Raw genomic sequence first — 21,789 nt, 5'->3', positions numbered from 1 at the left:
AAGGTGGATTTAATGAATGAAAGCGAGGACTGGGGGTTTGGGCAAGTGCACGAGACGGACCCTACCTTTCACAGACTTCCCAACACTGTGTAAGCGAGTGATAGAACTGTAGTTTCGGGCCACGTTCTTCAAAAACGCTTCCATCTCTTCCTGGTGGTGGTAGCCGAAGTCCAGCGCACCCCCCAAGGGCAGCAGCAGCCCTAGCCAGAGGCGGACGAAGTCCATGTTCTGGAGATGAATACAAATAACAAAGCTGAGAACAGAGGCGGGAAGGGCTGTGGCGGTCCCCGGCTCGGCTCAGCGCTGTACCGTCAGGTCCCCTGACACCACCGCTGCCCGCGCCCGAGGAGGTGAACGTGGGAAGCAGCACCTTCGAGAGTTGGTGTGAGCGGAGCCCGGGCAGCCCCGAGTGCCCTCCATCCCACCGCCCTTCCCTTCCTCCTTCCCTCCCTATGGCCCGCGAGCCGCCGCCGCCGGCAGCTGCCAGGAGCTCCGCGCGCCCTCAGCCTCACCCTTGCCCAGGCGCACACCTCCACCGCCGCCGGCCGCCGGCCGGGGCCCGACATTATAGCCGGGCGGGGGGACGGGCGCTCCCGGACCCCGCCCCCGGCGCCTGACTGACGTGCCGCCGGCCCACTCGGGCGCCGCGCGGGTCCCTGGTGGGCGGGGCCGGGGCCGCCCAGCGCCCTTCGCACCTGGGCGGACTGGAACCCGCGCGGCGCGGGCTTACCGGGGTGCGGCGGCCCGTGCGGGTGCGCGGTCGAGGGTGGCGGAGCGCGGTGTAATCTTTGAGTCGCCTGTCGCGGTCCCAGGCTTTGCCGGTGCCCTGGCTTGGAAGCGTGTCCTGCCCTCGGCCACGGCTCCGGCGAGGGGCATGCGGGCGTTTGGGTGTCTCCAGCTGCTGCGAGTGTGCAGCTGTGGAGCCGGGCCCTTGGCTCGGCTGCAGCCCCGGGACGCCGTGAGAGCTCTGCACGTCGGAGCGGCTGCGTCCCAGCTGTGGCAGGCTCCCCGGCCGTGCTCTGAAGACGCGTGGGATTCAAGAGAGAAGAACGCGTGTGTGTAGAAGTTTTCAATTGCCAACTGTGCAGTATAGGAGAATTTCCGACAAATTTACTTGGTGTGTGAGATTGGCTACATCAGTTAAATTTAAAACTTGGAAATCACATGGAAGAAACACAGCCACTATTTGTAAATCCAACACTCCCTAGGCCAATTTTACTTCTCTGTTTCTTAAATGCTTCTTTCTGGAAGGATAGGGTGGCCTACATTTGCACCAGGGAGAACAGATCTCACCAAAACCCAAGAGGCAGTTTATGGTGTGGGCCAAGACCTCACACACCTGTCACACATTACTGGTCAGAGAGATTGGAGATTTGTGCCAAGGGTCCAGTGAACCTAAAAAGCTTGAAAACCCCTGATTTGGAATAACATTCCTCTTTAACAGATTAAAAAATATTAGTGCACAACTGAAAACTAATTGAACAGATTTTCTCCCGGTGAGGTCCTGGTAAGGACATTTTTAAAAAGCTTCGAGTGAATCAAATATGCATCCGGAGCTGAAAACCGCTATTGATTTGCCTGCCTCTTCTTTGTTGGAGACACAGATAACTATTGTAGAATTGAGCTCTCAGGAACAATGAGGCCTCCTGTGATTCCCAAGCACCAGAGCCTGGAGGGATAAAGCCTAAGACTGGTGTCAAAAGATTTGGGTTCCAATCCTCACTCCTATACCTACCGAAATAAAGTTGGCAGGCACATTGTAAGAACTGTATGAGGTGCTTATTAAATAATCTAGTTTAATTCATAAGCCTTTAGACAGACTTTTCTAAGTGTTGGAAAATCTTGACGTTGTTGGGTTTTTGAGCAGATTTCTTTTTAAGCATGCAGCAGCTACTATGCTGTGACTTCTATAGGTGGCTTGAAGAGGTTCTTTTACTGTCATTCACTGACAAAGAGGCTTCAAAGGAGGTGGAGCAGGGTTGAGGAGTTAACATTTAGACAAAGTTGCTATGAAAATGGGAAAGGCCAGCTGAGGAGGAACAAAGTGAAAGCTGGCTGATTGGACTTTAGAAATGATACATTTGTTATAGAAGAAAGTAGCAGTTACAGGATCTCCTTCAGTGGTACTGTGGCTGGAGACTGGAGATATGGTGGCTTTGTCAATATTGAAGTAGAGATTGCAAGGGTTGTTGTACCAAAAAAACAAAGGGGTGAAGTATAGTTGAAATTACTACCCTTGGGATTCACAGTAGGGAGGAAGGGAAGCAAATTCAGAGGAGAACCAGTCAGAGAATGGAGGGAGAGAGTACAGAGAATTGAGGGCTGAAGGTCTAAAACCTAGTGACTCAAAGTGTGGTCTAGGCAGATGCCCAACCAACTGAGCGACCCAGGTCTGCCTTCCTTTGGCTCAGGTCATGGTCTGGGGGTTCTGGGATGGAGCACCAGGTCCGGTTTCCTGCTCTGCGGGAGCCTGCTTCTCCCTCTCCTTGCTGCTCCTCCTGCTTGTACTCTTATCTCTCCCTGTGTCAAATAAATAAATAAAATTAGAAGGAAAAAAAGTGTGTTCCAGGAAGAGCACTGACATCACCTGTAAGCTTGTTGGAAAGGCAGGCTCCCTTGTCCCATACAAACCTACTGAATCAGAATGTGAATTTTAATAAGATTCTAGTTAATCCATATGTGCATTCCAATTTGATCTGCACTGGTCTAGACATAGTAAAGGCTTAGTTAGGGTCTAGTGAGAAATAAAGAAAAATAGAAGGTTGGTCTAATAGAGTAAAACTCTGAAGTATAAGACTTCAGAGTTGATCTAAGTATGACACCACTAACAGTAAAACCACAATAAAGAGGCTAATAATTTGGTGACGCAAAAAATGTATAACTTCTATAAAGGAAAACTCAGCATAAATGTTACCAGAAAAATTACAAACTGGAAGAAAGAATTACGAGCTTTTGCAAAACCAAGAATGGACAAAAGGTAATAATTAGCAGCTCACAAAAGGAGTAATACAAATGACCAATAAAAATAGTAAAAGCTACCAACCTGATTAGCAATCAAAGAATTTATAAGTTTAAAGGGCAAAATAGTATTGTGTTTTGCATTTCACTAAGAAAGATTTAAAAGATGGACAGTACTTGGATAAGATCTGAGGAAATGGCATTTCTGCTGTTTAAATGGTACTATAAATTGATATAATACTATCTGGAGAACTATCTGGGAATAGACATCAACATTTAAAATATGTTCTTTTCTAGGAATTTAAGTTATGCAGGAACTCAAAGAAGTGCTAAGTTTGTATATGTTAGGATTGTTATTAGCACCACTGTTTTTAATTGTAAAAAAAAATAGATAAGTGTAAATTTTAAGTAATAGTAGACTGATTATGTCAGTGGTTCTCAATTGGGATAAGACTGCCCACAGAAGCCATTTGGAATAGCTGGAAATATTTTTTTTAAAAAAAGATTTTATTTATTTATTTGAGAGCGAGAGGGAGTGCTCAAGCTCACAGGGGCAGGTGGGGGAGGGGTGGGGGGAGGATCAGGGGGACAGGCAGAAGGGGAGGAGCAGAGGGGGAGGGAGAGGGACAGAGAGATTATTTTGCTGATCACAGGGCCTCATGCCCAGCTCTATCTCAGGATCCTGAGATTATGACCTAAGCAGAAATCAAGAGTCGGATTCTTAACTTACTGAACCATCCAGGGGCCCCTAGCTGGACGCGTATTTAATTATCATGACCAGGGGGATGATGACACTGGCATGTAACTGGTAGATGGCAGGAATGCTACAGAACATCCTACAATGCACAGTCCAAGCCCTGCGATAAATTATCCAGCCCCAAATGTCAGTGTTGAGGTTGAGACACCCTGGGTTAGATAAAGAACATTACATCCATAAAATAAATTGTTTTTCAGCCATAATAATGATGATGTCCGTCTCTATTTATTGGCTGGGAAAGATAAATCATTCAGTGGCAAAAACCAAATTACAAAAGTAAAATGAATGGTAAGATCCCATTTTGGAAAGCAAACAAAAAGCTCCTCCCGACAGCAAATTTAAAACGTTGCAAAATGCTGAGTGGTATGCTCTAGATGGCAACGTCTTGATTCTCTCTTTTGAATCTTTTTGTATTTTCTGAAAAAAATTTTCCAGGAAAGGGGTCCCTGAGTGGCTCAGTCGGTTAAGCGTCTGCCTTCGGCTGGGGTCATGGTCCCGGGGTCCTGGGATCGAGTGCCGCATTGGGCTTCCTGCTCTGCAGGAAGTCTGCTTCTCCCTCTTCCTGCTGCTCCCCCTGCTGTGCTCTCTCCCTTTCAAATAAATAAATAAAATATTAAAAAAAATTTTTTCCAGGAAACATGTTACTTCTTTTAAGCGGAAAAACAAGGCATTTTCATCTAAAAGCAGTACAGAGCAAAAAGCACAGAAATATCTGAGATGAACGGTTCTGAAAGAATAGAGTATCTAAAATCCTTTGTACTGAGTTACAGAAGTGAAGAAGAGTGAAGAAGTGAATTACAGAACTGAGGAAGGACACTGGAAATGGGATAGGAGGGACCTGAAAAGGGAGAGGATGGATCCGTCCTGCCCAAAGGCAGGAAGGTCTCCAAGTTAGGGGCAGGAATTGGAACAGAGGGAAAGACTATAGCTCGGGGCTAGATACCTCAACAAAGGTCAACAAGAATGAGAACAGAAGTGTCACTAGATTTTGTGATTTTTTTTTTGAAAGATTTTATTTATTTGAGAGGGAGAGAGAGAGCAGGCATAAGTCGGGGAGAGAGGGAGAGGGAGAAGCAGACTCCCCACTGAGCAGGGAGCCCAATGCGGACCTCGATCTCAGGACCTTGAGATCATGACATGAGCTAAAGGCAGATGCTTAACCCACTGAGCTACCCAGGTGCCCAAGATTTTAAATATTTTAAACAGTACCAAGTTGTACTTCTATAAAATGTCAAAGTATAATTTCAAAATGTTATAAAATAATGCTCATACAAATACAGTTAAACACAGGTCAAGTTTTTAACTATTGAGAAAATCAGCAGTAAACAAAGATGATTTAAAGAAAGATAAGAGAAATAATGTGCATTTTCAGTATAAGAAAATACTGAAGTCATTCTAAATTATTGCTAAATTTAGATATAAATCTGATTAATGTCCTACAGGACAATAAACTATGACCTTTGGTGCTATCTTCTTTACAGAGCAGAAATTATGAGCATCTTACCAATTTTCTACAAGTTAACAACTAAATTTCCTTTTCTAAAGGATAAGTTTTAGTTTATACCTATTAAATAAATTGAATCAATAATGAATAACCTACCCAAACCAGAAGTGTCAGGCCCTGCTCAGTTTACTAGTGAATGCTACCAAACATTTAAAGAAGAATTTATACTAATCCTCTACAAACTCTTTCAGAGGATAGAACCAGAGGGAACACTTCCTAATTTGTTCTGTGAGGTCAACATTACCCTAATACTAAAACTAGATAAGGCATTATAAGAAAAGAAAACTATAGAACAATATCTGTCATGAATATAGATGCAAAAATCCTTAACAAAATATTAGTAAATCAAATCCAAAGTATAAAAAGAATTATGTGTCATGACCAACTAGACTTTATCCCAGGTATGCAAACCTAGTTGAACATTCAAAAATTAATTAATGTTGGGGTGCCTGGGTGGCTCAGTGGGTTAAATAAAGCCTCTGCCTTCAGCTCTGGTCATGGTCCCAGGGTCCTGGGATCAAGCCCCGTATCGGGCTCTCTGCTCAGCGGGGAGGCTGCTTCCCTTCCTCTCTCTCTCTGCCTCCCTCTCTGCCTACTTGTGATCTCTGTCAAATAAATAAATAAAATCTTAAAAAAAATTAATGTTATCCATCACATTCACAGATCAAAAAAGGAAAAATCACGTGATCATATCAATAGATGCAGAAAAAGCATTTAACAAAATCCAAGACCCATTCATGATAAAAACTCTCAGTAAACTAGGAATAGAGGGTAATTTTCTCAACTTGATAAAGACTATCTACCAAAAACCTAAACTCCCATCATACTTAATGGTAAGAAACTCAAAGCTTTTCCAGTAAGCTCAGGAATAAGCCAAGGATGTCCCCTCCCACTACTGATTTCAATTTTATACTGAAAGTCCTTCCTAATACAACAAGGAGAAAAAAAAAAAGGCATACAACTGGGAAGGAGATATAAAACTGTTTTTGTTCACAGGTGATATGATTGTGTAGAAAATCCAAAAGAATTGACAAACTCCTGGAACCAATACGTGATTATAGTAAGACTGTGGGATACACAGTTACTATTACAAAATCAATTGCTTTCCTATATACTAACAATGAATAAGTGGGATTTGAAGTTAGAAACATAATAGCATTACATTAGCCCCCCCACCAATGAAATACTTAGGTATAAAACCAACAAAATATGTACCAGATCTGTATGAGGAATACCACAAAACTCTGGTGAATGATACCAAAGAAGTAAAACAAATGGAGGGATATTCCATGTGTATGAATCCCAGTAGTATGAGCTTGTGTGCCATGCTGCCTCCCGCAACATCCTGAGACCAAAGACTTGGTCCCCTTCCCGGAAGCAGCGGCGGAGGATGGCGAGGGCAGGAGCGGAAACAAGAGGTGTGACATCAACGGCTCGGGCGTGGCATTCGAGATTTTTGGAGATGAACTTCTTCCACCCAAATAGAATCATGTTTATTTAAAAAAAAAAAAAAAAAAAAAAGGAAGGCTGGGAATAGTAAGACTCAGTATTGTCAAGATGCCAGTTCTTCCCAACTTGCTGTATAGATTTGATGCAAACCCAATCAAAATCCCAACAAGTTATTTTGCTGGTATTAACAACCTGATTTTAAAGTTTATATGGAGGGGCACCTGGGTGGCTCAGTCAGTTAAAGCGTCTGCCTTCAGGAACTTGGGTCCTGATCCTGAGTCCTGGGATAGAGTCCCACATTCACCATTCACCATAGAGCCCTGGGCAGGACTCCCTGCCCAGGGGGGAGACTGCTTCTCCCTCTGCCTGCCATTACCCTTACTTGTACTCTCTTGGTCTCTCTCTCTTTCACTCTCTCTGATAAATAAACAAAATCCTTAAAAAAAAAAAAAAAAAAAAAAAAAAAAGCTTATATGGAAAGGCTAAAGCTCCAGAATAGCTAACACAATGTTGAAAGAGAAGAACAAAGCTGGAGGACTGATGCTTTCCGACTTCAAGACTTAACTCTACGGCGCCTGGGTGGCTCAGTGGTTTAAGCCTCTGCCTTCCGCTCAGGTCATGATCTCAGGATCCTGGGCTCAAGCCGCATATCAGGCTCTCTGCTCAGCGGGGAGCCTGCTTCCCCCTTTCTCTCCGCCTCTACCCACCTCTCTGCCTACTTGTGATCTCTCGCTCTTTGTTTAATAAATAAGTAAAAGCTTAAAAAAAAAAAGATTTACTCTAAAGCTACAGTAATCAAAGTAGAGTGGTACCAGTAAAAGAAGAGATAAATAGGTCAATGGAACAGAATAGAGTCCAAAAATAGACCTCCATATATACAGCCAACTGACCTTTGACAAAGGAGCAAAAGTAATACAACAAAGCAAAATAGTCTATTTAATAAATGGTACTGGGACAACTGCACAGCCATAGGCAAAAAACCTGGATCTAGATGCTGTCCTTACACCCTTCACAAAAATTCATTCAAAATGGTTCATAAACCTAAAGTAACACCTAAAAAGCTATAAAACTCCTAGAAGATAACAGAAGAAAGCCCAGATGATCTTGGGTGTGGTGACGCTTTTTGAGATATAATACCAAAGACAGGAATCATGAAAAAAAAATTGATAAGGTGGACTTTATTAAAATGAAAAACTTTTGTTTGGCAAAAAGACAATATCGAGAGAATTAGAAGACAAGACACAGGTTGAAAGAAATTATTTGCAAATGCACATCCAATAAAGGACTATTAACCAAAATATACAAAGAATTCCGAAGACTCAAGAATAGGAAAATAACTTGATTGGAAAATGGTCCTAAGACCTTAACAGACCCTTCTTCAAAGAAGATATACAGATGGCAAATAAGGGTATGAAATGATGCTTCCCATCATATGTTTTAATGAAAATTAAAATAACAGTAAGATACCACTATGCACCTGTCAGAAGAGCCAAAATCTGAAACATCAAATGCTGGTGAGGATATGGAACAGCAGAAACTCTAATATATTGCTGGTAGAAGTGCAAAATGGTACAGTCGCTTTGGAAGACAGTTTGATGATTACTTACAAAACCAAACAAATTCTTTTCATACAATCCAGTAACCCTGCTCCATGGTATTTAGCCAAATGAGATTAAAAAAAAAAGTATGTCCATACAAAAACCTGTACAATGACGTTTATCGAAGTTTTATTCATAATTACAAAACTTGAAAGCAACTAAGACGTTCTTCAGTAGACTGTGATCCAATCCAGTAATGGCATGTTGTCCACTGCTAAGAAGAAATGAGCTATCAACCCATGATGAGATGGGGATAAACCTTGAGTGCATATTACAAAGAGAAAGAAGCCAATCTGAAAAGACTAAGTATATTATGAGTCCAACTATAGGACATTCTACCAAAGAAGGAATCATGAAAAAAAATCGATAAGGTGGACTTTATTAAAATGAAAAACTTTTGTTTGGCAAAAAGTGGAAAAGGTGAAACTATGGAGACAATAAAAAAGATCAGTAGTTGTCAAGGTGAACAGGTTGTGAGCGGCCAAGAGCACAGAGGACTGTTAGGGCAGTGATGATGACGGATGTATGTCATTATACATTGGTCCAAACTCATAGAAGGCACAAAAATAAGAATGAACCCTAAGGTAAACGAGGGACTTTGGGTGATTACAATGTGTCAACATAGGTTCATCCGCCATGAAAAATGTACTGTTCTAGCAAGTGAAGCTAATGACGTAAGAGGCCACACATATGTAGCTCAGGAATCCAGGGGTCTCCTGCTACCAGGAAGGCGAGCGTTCCTATGAGAACCCTCCTAAGTCCAAATGGTATAAAGCAAAGAAACAATCATCATTCACTTATATGGAAGATTTCTTGAGCATTCCCAGACCCCACACAAATAACCTCTTTTGGACTTTTCTGGTATCTTAGGATACATCCTGTTAGTGGAGGCACAACCTACATCCAGATAAAGCACAGATGCTCACAGACACAGTTGTGAGCCACGGCGGCTTGATGCTGAGAAGCTGAGGGTAGTGAGTCGGGGCACCACTCTTGCCCCTTGGGGTGCACACTGCCTCTCTGTTGGCTTGTGGCAAAGCAAACACTGAAGGCTAGTTTTACTTTTCATCTTTTTCTGTAAAAGTGAAAATCAGAAACAGATACTGATGTAGGTCTTTTGTAAAAGCAAAGTGGTGTAATCCAAACTCTTGAGAAGCAGAAGATACCTGTAAATGGGAAATCTCTGGACCTCTTTCTCAAACTTTTTATAAACCAAAAACTGCTCTAATACATTGCCTTAGAAGAGGCAAATTTTCTTGAAATTTCACATGTAAAATGATGTCCTAATGCCTCTCACTGATTCTTTCCACTGCCTACCATTTCCTATATAGCTAAGAGGGTATTTAGGTTAATCCTGACTCTTCAGGTACCTCTCACTCTGCACTATACCTAACCTCTTGCCAGCTGTCTCCAGCAAATCAGATCTATCCCCCCACCGGAACTGGATTTGTTATTATCTGATAAACACAAAAGAAGAAAGGGACTCTACAATGTTGCCGAATAGAAAGATTATAATATTTAGCAAAGGATTTGGAAGTCGTTAGTGAAAAGCTAGATGGTTTCCATGACGGTCCAGAATTTGATCCTTCCCCTTAACTACCAAGGAGTGATATCTAAACAGTGGGACCCAGAAATTTAAAGAACACAACAAAAATAAAAGAACACACAAAAATAAAAGGACTGGAACGCGTGGGTGGCTCAGTTGGTTAAGTGTCTGCCTTCTGCTCAGGTCATGATCCCAGGGTCCTTAGAATTGAGTCTTGCATGAGGCTCCCTGTTCAGTGGGGAGCCTGCTTCTCCCTCTCCCTCTGCCCCTGCCCCTGCTTGTGCTGTCTCTCTCTCTCTCTCTCTCAAATAAAATAAAATAAAATAAAATGACTGAAAAATGCTATTTAAGTCATCAAAAAGCACAGCATAAGGGCACCTGGGTGTCTCAGTCAGTTAATCATCTGGCTTTTGCACAGGTCATGATCTCAGGGTTCTGGGGTCAAGTCATGCGTCGGGTTCTCTGCTCAGCAGGGAGCCTGCTTCTCCCTCTTCCTCTGCTTGTGCTCTCTCTCTCTGTGTGTCAAATAAATAAATAAAATCTTCAAAAGAAAAAAAAAAAGGCACAGCCTAGTTCCTGGAAGAGTATGAGAAAACATAGCATGCCTGTAAAGGCATCCACCATCACCATTCTTTCCGTGGTCCCTCTTCAGCACTGGGTCATTGTGGGAGCAGACCTATATGTGGCTCTGCCCCACTCTCTTATTTTCACTTACTCACCCCTTTACCAAGTATTTGTTGTTTACTCTGTGCCAGGCACTAGGATGTTGCCTAAAGATTACAACTGTGAGCGAGACAGGCCAAATCCTGGTCCTCATGTAGCTTACGTTCTACAAGAGCCCAAATTCTCCAATAGAGAACATCATATGTTCTCAGAAACCTGGGAGCTTTTCTGGGGGCTGGCTTGACATTCCTTTCTGCCTCTTACATCTTATCCTTAGTGGTGTGGACCACATTCTTCACTGCACAGCATGGCCTTCTTGGCTTAATATTTTCTCTATTTACTGAAAGTGAAGTAGAATTATAATTTAATCAGATTTTTGGCTTAATATTTACTCTATTTACTGAGAGTGAAGCAGAATTATAATTTAATCAGATTATATAATTTAAAGATTTTATTTATAATTTAGCCCAGTAGGTGCTAACACATCACTTGAGAAACACTGTCAGGAAACACTGAAACAAGTGGAAAATTTAATCTGGTCCAGTAAGCTACCTCTAGAGTAAGTGAAGCATTGTGTTATAATTTTTTGTTTCCCTCATGGCGTCTAGGTCAGTGTGCAGTACATGCTTGCTGATTTATAAATGTTACTCTAGGAAGGCTAGAACATCAACATATAATACGTAATAAGCAACACAGTGACTTTTAGAAATTGTATCTTTGGAACCAGACTATCCAAATTTAAACCTTAGCTCTCTGTCACTTTCTATGTGTCCTTGAGGGTGTCACTTAACCTCTGTTTTCACATTCTTAATCTATAAAATGGGGCAAATCATGGTATCGATCTTACAGGATGATAGGGAATTTAAGGGATGCATATATTAAACGAGTTAGTATAAGCTAAGAGCTTATAACCAACAGTGGCCTATTGGCAGTGCTTCATAAGATCCAGACTAAACCTATTATTGTTATTACCACTAGTGAACATGAACAAAACAGAAAGAAAGGAATATAAGGCCTAATATATGTTTGTTTCTCTTTTATTTCTACATGCTAGCCTCTTCCAACGTACTCCCAGCAGTGGAATAGATCTTTACCAGTTGTGATAATTTACTATCAGGGAGCAATTGTTAGACCAATGACTTTTTCTCTTCAGAGCATGGTCTTTGAGCATAAAAGTAATTCTTTTCTGCTATGCTTTATATATATACGTATATATAAGTATATTATATATATATTATATATAATAGATTTGAAAGAAAGCTTCCTGGGCCTAATAAGACAAATTTCCAAAGCTAAGATGGTAACATTTAACATTGAATCTGGTCATTAGATTATGTAGGTATCAAACCATCGGATGTAAGAGCAGATGATAAATGTACTCTTATCTCTTTAGGAAATGGTGTAATCACCAAATTCTGTTTTCTTCTGTGCTTTGTATTAAATGTTGAGAAGTAGTCATCTTTTGGCTCATTTTAAAAAATATATATATTTTTAAAGATTTTATTTATTGATTTGGCAGATGGATCACAGGTAGGCAGAGAGAGCAGAACGTAAGCAGACTCCCTGCTGAGCAGAGAGCCTGCAGCGGGGCTCGGTCCGGGACGCTGGGATCATGACCCGAGCAGCGAAAGGCAGAGGCTTTAACCCACTGAGCCACCCAGGCACCCCTTGGCTCATTAAAAACAAAACAAAACAAAAAAACCTGTATATTTGAGAAACAAATATCCCGACTTGTTAATATTCCATACCCACCAGGAAAAGGGGTGGGGGTGGGGAGAAAGAAAGAAAAAGATGTACATAAATTAGAATGACAAAGAGACTATTTGAATATAGTTGAAACTTGTAAGTAGAGGCAGCTTTTAAACTGCTAAGAACTGATACTACACATGATTTTAGCCAAAAGGCTGTGAAGTGATAATAGAGGATGCTTTAGCCAACTGGCTTGAGCAATGGAAAGCTGATGGAGCAGAAGGGCCCCAAGTGACCCGGAGCCCCTGACTGAATACAGGTGATCCACCTCAAAACGCCCTAGACCCTAACTAACCAATGGGCTACTTATAACCAGGAAGAGTCACCAGAAAAGGGAGCACTCCTGACGTCCTCCCCATACCCCTTCACCCTCCCTCTTTAAAGCAGCCCCCACCCACAGCCTCCTAGCAGACAGAATCCCCCTCTCTGTCCTGCCTCCTCCCCCACCCCACGTATTCAGTACACTTCTATTTTCTTTGTCCTGCCTCCAGGGAATCCTTTAATGGCCCACCCCATGAGCTCTCCCCCCCCCCATTTGGAGGCCCTCCACCAATCAGGAGTGACACCTCATTTAGACACCAGTCTAATCATTTACTTTCCAGTCGATTGTTTTAAAAACAGCCCAAATCTTGTCCATTCAACAATGGGCTCCACAAAGTCAAATTATAAATACATTCAGATAACACTCAAAGCAAACTCTCTTGTCTTCTCATGCTTAATTGATTCATTCATTCAGGGTGCCAGTGTTATGGGATTTTTTTCCTTGGTCGGTGCCCCTGGTTCTTGGTCACACGGCTTGGAAGAATGGAGAGGCCCACCAGAGTGGTGAGCAGAGCAAGGAGATGGTACAAAGCTCCCAAAGAGGGAGGGGACCCGAGAGGGTTGCCATAGGAGTTTCGGAGTCTAGGGGTTTTTATGGGCTCCTTGGAGGTCTGTTTTAATCTGATGAACCCTCCTGTGCCTGTCATTCAATCAGGTTTTTGTCACCTGTGTATGTATCTATGGGAAAGGCTGGAGGGCTCCTTCTGGGGGGTGTGTAAAATCCTTCTAAGGGCGGTTTTTCTCTTAGGGTGGGGCACCTTGTCCTTGCCCACCTGCCTTCCAACTATCCTTCATCACCAGTAATTATTTATTGAGCATTTAATAATATGCTAAGCACTGGGAATGCCATGGATGATGGGAGAAACAGCGTTCACTTTAATAGAGCTCATATTCTATTAGGGAAAACTTCAACCACCACTCAATGACCATGTTGATCTGTGTTACAAACGGGAAATTGTAGATACTGTGACCCAGACTAACAGAAGGTTCTAACTGGATAGGGGTGGCCATGAGTGGAGGTCAAACAAGGTTTCTAGAAGGTGTGTCTAAGTCGAAGCCTGGAAGGAAGTAGAAATAGAGGGCCTGGGCAAAGACAATCGTATGCTTTATTTTGCATGCTCATGTAATTTTTATTGTATTTCTTCACACACATCAGAAACAATATTGAGATAATGATAAGCTGTTTTGTTTTGGGAGGCATATTAAGCTCGAAGACTGAGTTTGTCTTTGCCAGCACTTAACACAGTTTTGCTATGGGAATCTCACAAGCCCAGAGCATACAGGATAAGTTCTCCTAATAAACTAATTAAGAAATAACATACCCCAAACCAATGATAGATTAGTTACATAATTCCAGGCAATGGGAAAAGAAAGGAATAAAGTCCAGATGTAGCTGGGGTAGTACCTTCATATGAGTTGGTACTAAGGTTACAGGACTGCCTTCCATACTGTTGGAAAAGAGTGGCCTTTACCATGTAGGAGCTAATTGCTCCAAGGTCTTTGGAGAGCTATTTATGTCAGCTACACCATGCCTTGTCCTAACCAAACATTTTTGGACAGGCCTCACAAACTTTTGGTATTTATAGTCAAAATGTCCCCTGGCCATTGTTGCTTCTCTGTGTGCTTTTATTGATATGCCCCTGCTGGGGTCCAGAGTTCCTAAGACCTTTGGAAATTCCTGAGGGATGAGAGTTTAAAGGTGTCTTGTTATGTTAATTAGGTGATTTTGGGGGGGCAGTGGGGGGCGGACCACACCTAAGAAGGGGACTGGTTGCCAGGAGAACCAAACATGTGATTAGATGGTTGGAACTTTCACTAGTGAAAAAAAGACAGTCTCTTCAACAAATGGTTTTGGGAAAATTGGACAGTCACATGCAGAAGAATGAAACTGGATCATTTTTTTTTTAAACACCATACACAAAAATAAACTCAAAATGGAGGAAAGACCTAAATGTGAGGGGCTCCTGTGGGGCTCAGTCAGTTAAGCGTCTGCCTTTGGCTCAGGTCATGATCCTCAGGTCCTGGGATTACCTGCATTGGGCTCTCTGCTCAGCAGGGAGTCTGCCTCTCCCTCTCCACCTAACTGTTCCCCAGACCAGGCTCTCTCTCCTGCTCTCTCTCACGAGCTCTTTCTCTCAAATAAATAGATAAATAAAATCTTTAAAAAAAAAAAAAAAAGGACCTAAATGTGAGACGGGAATTCATCAAAATCCAAGAGGAGAACACAGGCAGCAACCTCTTCGACCTCAGCTGCAGCAACTTCTTGCTAGACAGGTCTCCAAAGGCAAGGGAAACAAAAGCAAAAATGATCAGGACTTCATCAGGATAAAAAGCTTTTGTACCACAAAGAAAACAGTCAACAAAATCAAAAGACAGTCTACAGAGTGGGAGAAAATATTTGCAAATGTCTTATCAGATAAAGGGCTAGTATCTAAAAATCTATAAAGAACTTATCAAACTTAACACCCAAAGCACAAATAATCCAGTCCAGAAATGGGCAGAAGACATGAACAGACATTTTCTGCAGAGAAGACATCCAGATGGCTAACAGACACAAGAAAAAGTGGTCAACATCGCTCGGCATCAGGGAAATGCAAATCAAAACCACAGTTAGATACCATTTCACACCAGTCAAAATGGCGAAAATTAACAAGTCAGGAAACACTAGGTGTTGGTGAGGATGTGGAGAAAGGGGAGCCCTCCTCCACTGTTGATGGGAATGCACGCTGGTGCAGCCAGTCTGGAAAACAGCATGGAGGTTCCTTAAAAACTTAAAAATAGAGCTACTCTATGATTCAGCAACTGAGCTACTAGGTATTAACCCAGAAGATATAAATGTAGTGATGCCAAGGGGCACGTGCACCCCAACGTTTATAGCAGCAATGTCCACAATAGCCAAACTATGGAAAGCCCAGATGTCCATCAACAGATGAATGGATAAAGATGTGGTGTGTATATAAAAAGGAATATTATTCTACCATCAAAAAAATAAAATCTTACCATTTGCAATTATATGGATGGAACTAGAAGGTATTATGTCAGATGAAATAAGTCAATCAGAGAAAGCCAATTATTATATGATTTTACTCATTGTGGAATTTAAGAAACAAAACAGGATCACAGGGGAAGGGAGGGAAAAACAAGATGAAATCAGAGAGGGAGACAAATGATAAGAAACTCAACTATAGGAAACAAACTGAAGGTTGCTGGAGGGGAGGGGGTGGGGGGATGGGGTAACTGGGTGGTGGGCATTAAGCAGGGCACTTGGTGTAATCGAGCACTGGGTGTTATATACAACTGGTGATGAATCATTGAACTCTACTTCTGAAACTAATAATACACTATATGTTAATTAATTGAATTGAATTGAAGTTAAATTAAATTAAAAAAAATATATAGAAAGTTAGGACTTTCAATCCCACCCCCTTAGTCAAAGGGAGATGGGACTTGGAGGTTGACTCAATGACCAATGATTTAATCAACTGTGTCTCTCGCAAACGTGTTTGGAGAGGTTCCAGGTTGGTGAGCACGTGGAGATTCAAGGAGAGAGGCAAGCTTGGAGAACTGCTTTGGGAGAGCCCGTGCAGCCAGGACAGTCTCTGAAAGTATGGTTTTTTGGGAAGTCAGAGAAAAACCAGACATGAGATCGGATAGCTGATATAGGCCAGACGCCTCCCCTCCTCCACTTAAGAATTACGGGATGCAATTGGCATGGAAATAACCCCTGAAGGCATGAATATACCACATAATGCTAGGTGATATATTCGTGTTATAAATATTGAATTTCAGGAGTGGATGTCTTATTTTGTCATTTGTAACAGTGAAGCAACCAGGAGAAGGAGTGAAGGCGGGTTTGTGTGGGGCAGAGCAGGGCCCTGAGCACAAGCAGCCGCTCAAAGACCTCGTCACTCCCCTGCTGACTCATGTGGTTGGCATGGTACAGCAGCTGGGCCCTCTGCTCCTGAGGTCCTGCCAGATCTCCTCCTTCAGCCTTTGTGACCCCAGGGCCAGGTGTGGTGTGTTTACCCCAGACAAAGGTGCCTGCTACTCCTGGAAGTCATCCTCACGTGGATGGCGGTGGGGAGGCTTGGAGGCAGGGAGATAACATAATGTGGGCTCCAGCTGGGGTCCGCAGGCTCCGAGTTTTCCTTGCTTTCTCCTACTTTCCTTCTCGAAAGGAAAAGTAGACCGGCACCTAGTCTGTCCCGTAGACTGCAGGGCCAGCACTGGACGTAGAAGCAATAGCCTTCCGCAGACCATTTAATGAGCTCCAACAATGACCCTTTCAAGGTCTTAAAACAAATACCTCACTCGATCACTCCTGGTGCTTCTACTTCTCTGACTAAACTCTGACTGACATAGGGAGTTAAACATACAGATTTCAAGGTCTCGCAACCTGATGGAACCACTTCCAGCTGTTCCACCTTAGGCCACTTACTCAACCTCTCAGAGCCTCCCTTTTCCCATCTGTTAAATGGGAACACTAATTCTTTCCTTCTAGAATTGTTGTGAGATTATAAATGAAAATCATTTAACGGTGCCCTGCCTTCAACAACATTCTACACTTTTCTTGTTGCTAGGTTTGGGGAATATAATGGAGAAGGCTAGCAAGTCCCTTTTCTGGTCAGGCTTGGGGGCTAGTGAGGACTATGGGTAAGTTAGGAAGAATGTAGTAAGTACACTCTGTTAAGTATTCCTATAAGGGGAAGAAAGAACAGTAAAGGAAGACTGGCTTAGTTTGGGTGGTGAGTGGGAGGTGGGGTGAAGTATGTCAAGAAAGGATTCCCAGAGGAAGTAGTATTTAGACTGAGACCCAAGGACAAGTAGAGATCTTTTAAGCATTCTGAGAAGAGGGCACTGTGTGTTGCAGACCTGGGAGACAACCGAGAGGCAGTGACTGTTGGAGTTGGTTAGATATGCCCAGTGCTGGCTGTGCCAGCCCCCACTGCCAGTGGGTCTTGAGTCCAGAGCAGGGAAGAGGGTGGACCTTGGGAAGTGAGTAGAGCCCAGAACTGCAAAGCCTTGCTGGGAGCCAGGAGACCTAACCAGAAGACAACTGACCAGGCTGTGAGGTGCCTCTAGACTGAGAGAGGAAATAGAAAGCACTTTTAAGGTTGGTTTCTAGTAAGCAATTGTGACTTTCTTTATAAGAAGAGGAGAAGGAGGAAGAGCAGGAAAAAAGGAACCCAACACCATGAGTTACGTAATGTACCAGTGAAGGCCACGGGGAGGATCATGTGGGGACGTAGAGGAAGTTGGAGTTCTGTGAAGTGTATTCGCTGAATTGGAACTTGGCAGAGGCTCTCCTTGACCTGTGTGGCCCCCACTGCTACAGCATGGGAAGTTACTCGGCAGGAAGGTGGCAGAAGGCCTTTATACACAACTGATAAAGAGGGTATATCTTCTTCACGTGCCAGTCTTACTTGAAGATTATTTGGGGGGATATCTTATTTTAAAAATGTATCCAACAGATACATTATGGAGCAGAATGCAAATATCATTTTTTTCTTTTTTTAGGATAAAATATAAGTCTTCAAAGAAATATAACAGTTGAGATCCGTTTCCTGCTCTTCCCTTAGATCCGGGTTAGTGAGTCCAAGGTGTCTCTGTTTTGACATTGGATGTCCTTGGGAGGAGAAAGAACTTGACCAGAAGCTGGTCAACAAGCACCAGGGTAAGGCCCAGGACTTAGGAGAGTCAGGATTGAGCTTGCTTTTCCTAGCAGGCTAACCCACCTCTGGGACTGGGGGCCCCAGTGCAAAATGAAGATGTGAGGCCTTTTATTCAAAGACTGGTAAGAATTTGAAGATGGTGAAGACAAGAATCCTGAGTAGTGATGTAGGTCCCACACTCACGAAGCTGGTTCCATTTCTCTCCCCTGTACCAAACCCAAACCTGGGACACTTCGGAGACACCAGCTGAAAAGAGGGAGGGGTGTGAGAGAGAGAGAGAGAGAGAGAGGCACTTTCCCCCAGTTTTCCTATGTATAGCCTTTCACACCTCCCAGGGTCTTTGCCTTCTCTGAATGGTTGAGAAGAGGGTGGACAGGGCAAGATTCCACAAGGTTCCATGTTGTCAGTTAGTCCTGCTGGTGTCTCTGATGCCGGCCTGTGTTTTCCCACAGAAGTAAGTAGGAAGGCAAACCGTTTGTGGCTACCTGTGCACACCTCCTCTATGCTTACAGATGGATGGGTCAGGAGAACACGAGGCTTGAGCTCTGCTATCTGGATTATATTGTGGTCTAGTTGCATGATAGCTGAAGTTGGATGGCTGAGCATCTTCCTACAAAATTTATAGGTGACCTATTAAAAAAAAAATTATAGGTGACCTAATCCAAACTGCTATTTCTCAAGATGATTAGGTCAGTCAGGGGAGGTAGGTACTAGTTCATAGAAAATGGCTTCCTCTGCAAGTTGTCACTGAGACCCAGCCCAGGACACTCACACACATTGCCACTACAGAATATTTGGCTTAATGTTAGGCAAGGAACTCAAGGCAGTATGGTTCATGGGACTGGGCCATGAAGAGCCTCCTTCAGCAGGTATATCGTTTCTTTTTCCTCTTTAAAGGGCTTCCTTATGGGGCGCCTGGGTGGCTCAGTGGGTTGAGCCGCTGCCTTCGGCTCGGGTCATGATCTCAGGATCCTGGGATCGAGTCCCCGCATCAGGCTCTCTGCTCTGCAGGGAGCCTGCTTCCCTCTCTCTCTCTCTCTGCCTGCCTCTCTGCCTACTGTGATCTCGCTCTGTCAAATAAATAAATAAATAAATCTTTTTTTTTTTAAAAAGGGCTTCCTTATGTTGTCGAAAAATCTTACATTTCTCACCACCGCTCCCCACCCCAGCCTCTTTTTAAAGTTTTGTTTATTTAAGTAATGTCTACACCTAACATGGGATTCAAACTCACAACCCCAAGATCAAGAGTCACATGCTCTTCTGACTGAGCCAGCCAGGTGTCTCTCTTCAATGCCTATTTCAGGAGTCACAATCTTTTCAAAAATTTTTTCTGACAGTCCTAGTCCTATATCCCTTTATGTTTTTCTGACCTAGTTTGCTGTTTGCCTAATAACTATTTCAACAAATACTTATTGAGCAACTGCTATGCACCAGATACATGTATCTTTCTATATTTAAAATTCACTCATTTATTCATTTATTATCTTGAGTGCCATTATGGCTTGTACATTTGTATCCTCCCCAAAACGCAAATGTTGAAAACCTAAGTCTAAGGTGAGAATATAAAGAGGTGGGGTCTTTGGGAGGGATTTAGGTCCTGAGGATGGAGCTCTCATGAGTGAAGTTAATGCTCTTATTAGAGACCCCACAATGCTCCATGGCTCCTTCCACCATAGGCAGATACAGCAGGAAGATGGCTGCCTTGGAACCAGGAAGCTCTTGCTAAACACCAAATCTGCTGACACCACATCCTTAACTTCTCATTCTCCAGAACTGTGAGAAATTTCTGTTATCACAGCCTGAACGGACAAGGACGAGGGCCTTCTATATCCAGGTGTTGGCTTCCAATGGTAATCCTGAAAGACTAACTATCCCTGCCCCTGCTGTGGTAGCAGATTTTTGAAGGCAGGAACTACTTTTGACTCATCCTTGTGTCTCCTTCAGCAGTAATCACAGCCCCTTCCCCTTACCATCTGTATCATCAACAAAAATAGTTGTTGTCTTCAAAAAAATAGATGCTATTTCGGTAGTATGTTGTGACAAGTGAAAAAAGTCTGTCACAACTCTAGACAAATATTTTGCTAGTTTGGGGATTAATTTTAATGTGAATGTCTTAAACCACAGAAGTCAATGCCATGTGTTTATGGTAGCTTTGTTAGTATTACAACATAGAAATTCATCAGGCGTAAGTTATTCCCAGTCAGGTTTTCTATTTTTGTTAGCCTTTTTACAATTGCTTTTATTAGTTTTTCCTTCATGATGTCTTGGAGAGCTACCCCATAAAATTATTAATGTTGGCTATTTGGCAGCTCTTTCAGGACATCGCAGGATTTACGAGCTATGTAGGTGGCAATGAAAACTTCACAGCATTTTTTGTTGCATATTTTCTGTGTGCCACATAGTTTAGAAAAAAAGAAAAAACTTTTAAGCACATTAGGTGTTCCTGGACCAGCACAGCTTTGTGGGGTGCTGCCTAAGCTTGAGGAATATGCATCTATATTTCTTCAATCCTCTCATTCTGTTCCTAGCACTCTGAAACTACCCTGTCAAGATTGCCAAAGACCCCCAAAGGCCACTACTCAATGGTTCCTTTGCTGACTTCTCTGCTTATCCTCTAAACGGTGGTGTTCTTGACTCATCTGCTCCATTTACCCTGTCGTTAATTAATCTCATCCAGTCCCATGGTTTAGACTTCCATCTGTATGCCAATGACTCCCAAGTTTAAATTTTTATCCCTGACCTCTCCTCCGTGTTCTAGACTTACATAGCTAAATGCTCACATGACAGTTCTACCTTTATGTCTAATAAGCATCTGACTCTCAATATTTTGGGAGATGTGAGTCTTGATCTCCTCCTTACAACTTGTTCCACTGAACTACCCTCCCCAGCTTTTCCATCTTAGAAAATGACACCAGTATCCATTCAGCTACTCAAACTCAAACCCAGGAATCATCCTCGACTCCTCTCTTTCCTTTCCTCATGGCCATATGGAATAGGTCAGCAAATTCTGTTGACTCTATCTCCAAGTCTATCCTGACTTTGCTGCTGACACCTCTACAGGGGCCATCCTGATCCAAGCCAGCATCATTTTTGTCCTAATTGCCCTCCCTGCTCCCTCTCTGTTATTTGGAGTCAAGTCACAACCCAAATGCCAGAAGGTTATGTCAAAACATAAGCAGAATATGTCATTCCGCTGCTTGAAACACTCCAGTGGCTTCTAGTCACACTTAGAAGCAAACCCAAAGGCTCCTCCTGACTCTAAGACTTCACATAAACTGGCCCTTGCCTACCTTTCCCCCCTCATCTCCCTTGGAAATCCTACACTCTAGCCACAGTACCCCGGAACACACAGAGCTACCTCTCACCTTAGTGCCTTTGCATTAGCTCTTCCCACATGCCAGACATGTTCTTTTTCTAGACCACCCCATGTCATCCTTCTTATCATTCAGTTCTCAACTTCAATGTCACTTCCTCAGAGAGACCATCTTTGACTACTCACCTCAGCCCCCACCCCAGTTCTGGTGGTAACTTCTCTTCACATCACCATGCTTTATTTTCACCATAGTGGTTAT

General features: G+C 42.9%; 1 protein-coding gene, 1 long non-coding RNA gene and 1 pseudogene across 4 annotated transcripts in view; all 3 read right to left on the bottom strand.

Annotated features, from left to right (window-relative positions):
• Positions 1 to 587, bottom strand: part of CPM (carboxypeptidase M) — a 72,569-nt gene extending 71,982 nt beyond the window's left edge. The window contains exons 1-2 of the mRNA XM_032347077.1: positions 513 to 587; positions 66 to 228 (exon numbers count right to left, since the gene is read on the bottom strand). Coding sequence (XP_032202968.1) covers positions 66 to 228; positions 513 to 566 — 217 coding nt within the window. The 5' untranslated portion in view covers positions 567 to 587. The remainder of the gene's footprint in view (positions 1 to 65; positions 229 to 512) is intronic.
• Positions 588 to 736: 149 nt separating this feature from the next.
• The window catches only part of LOC116593173, a 32,153-nt gene continuing 11,100 nt past the window's right edge, over positions 737 to 21,789 (bottom strand). Inside the window, exon 3 of one of the 3 annotated variants that reach the window (XR_004286791.1) lies at positions 737 to 1,019. This is a non-coding gene — a long non-coding RNA (uncharacterized LOC116593173). Of the gene's footprint in view, positions 1,020 to 4,267; positions 4,306 to 10,305; positions 10,326 to 21,789 lie in introns of those variants that run through there. The other 2 variants (XR_004286789.1, XR_004286790.1) reach the window with 2 other exon arrangements.
• Positions 12,273 to 12,391, bottom strand: LOC116594664 (annotated as a pseudogene).

This window comes from Mustela erminea, chromosome 6 (genome assembly GCF_009829155.1).
Source record: "Mustela erminea isolate mMusErm1 chromosome 6, mMusErm1.Pri, whole genome shotgun sequence".
NCBI classification, from domain to species: Eukaryota; Metazoa; Chordata; class Mammalia; order Carnivora; family Mustelidae; genus Mustela; species Mustela erminea.
This window is presented reverse-complemented; position numbering and strand designations above follow the sequence as displayed.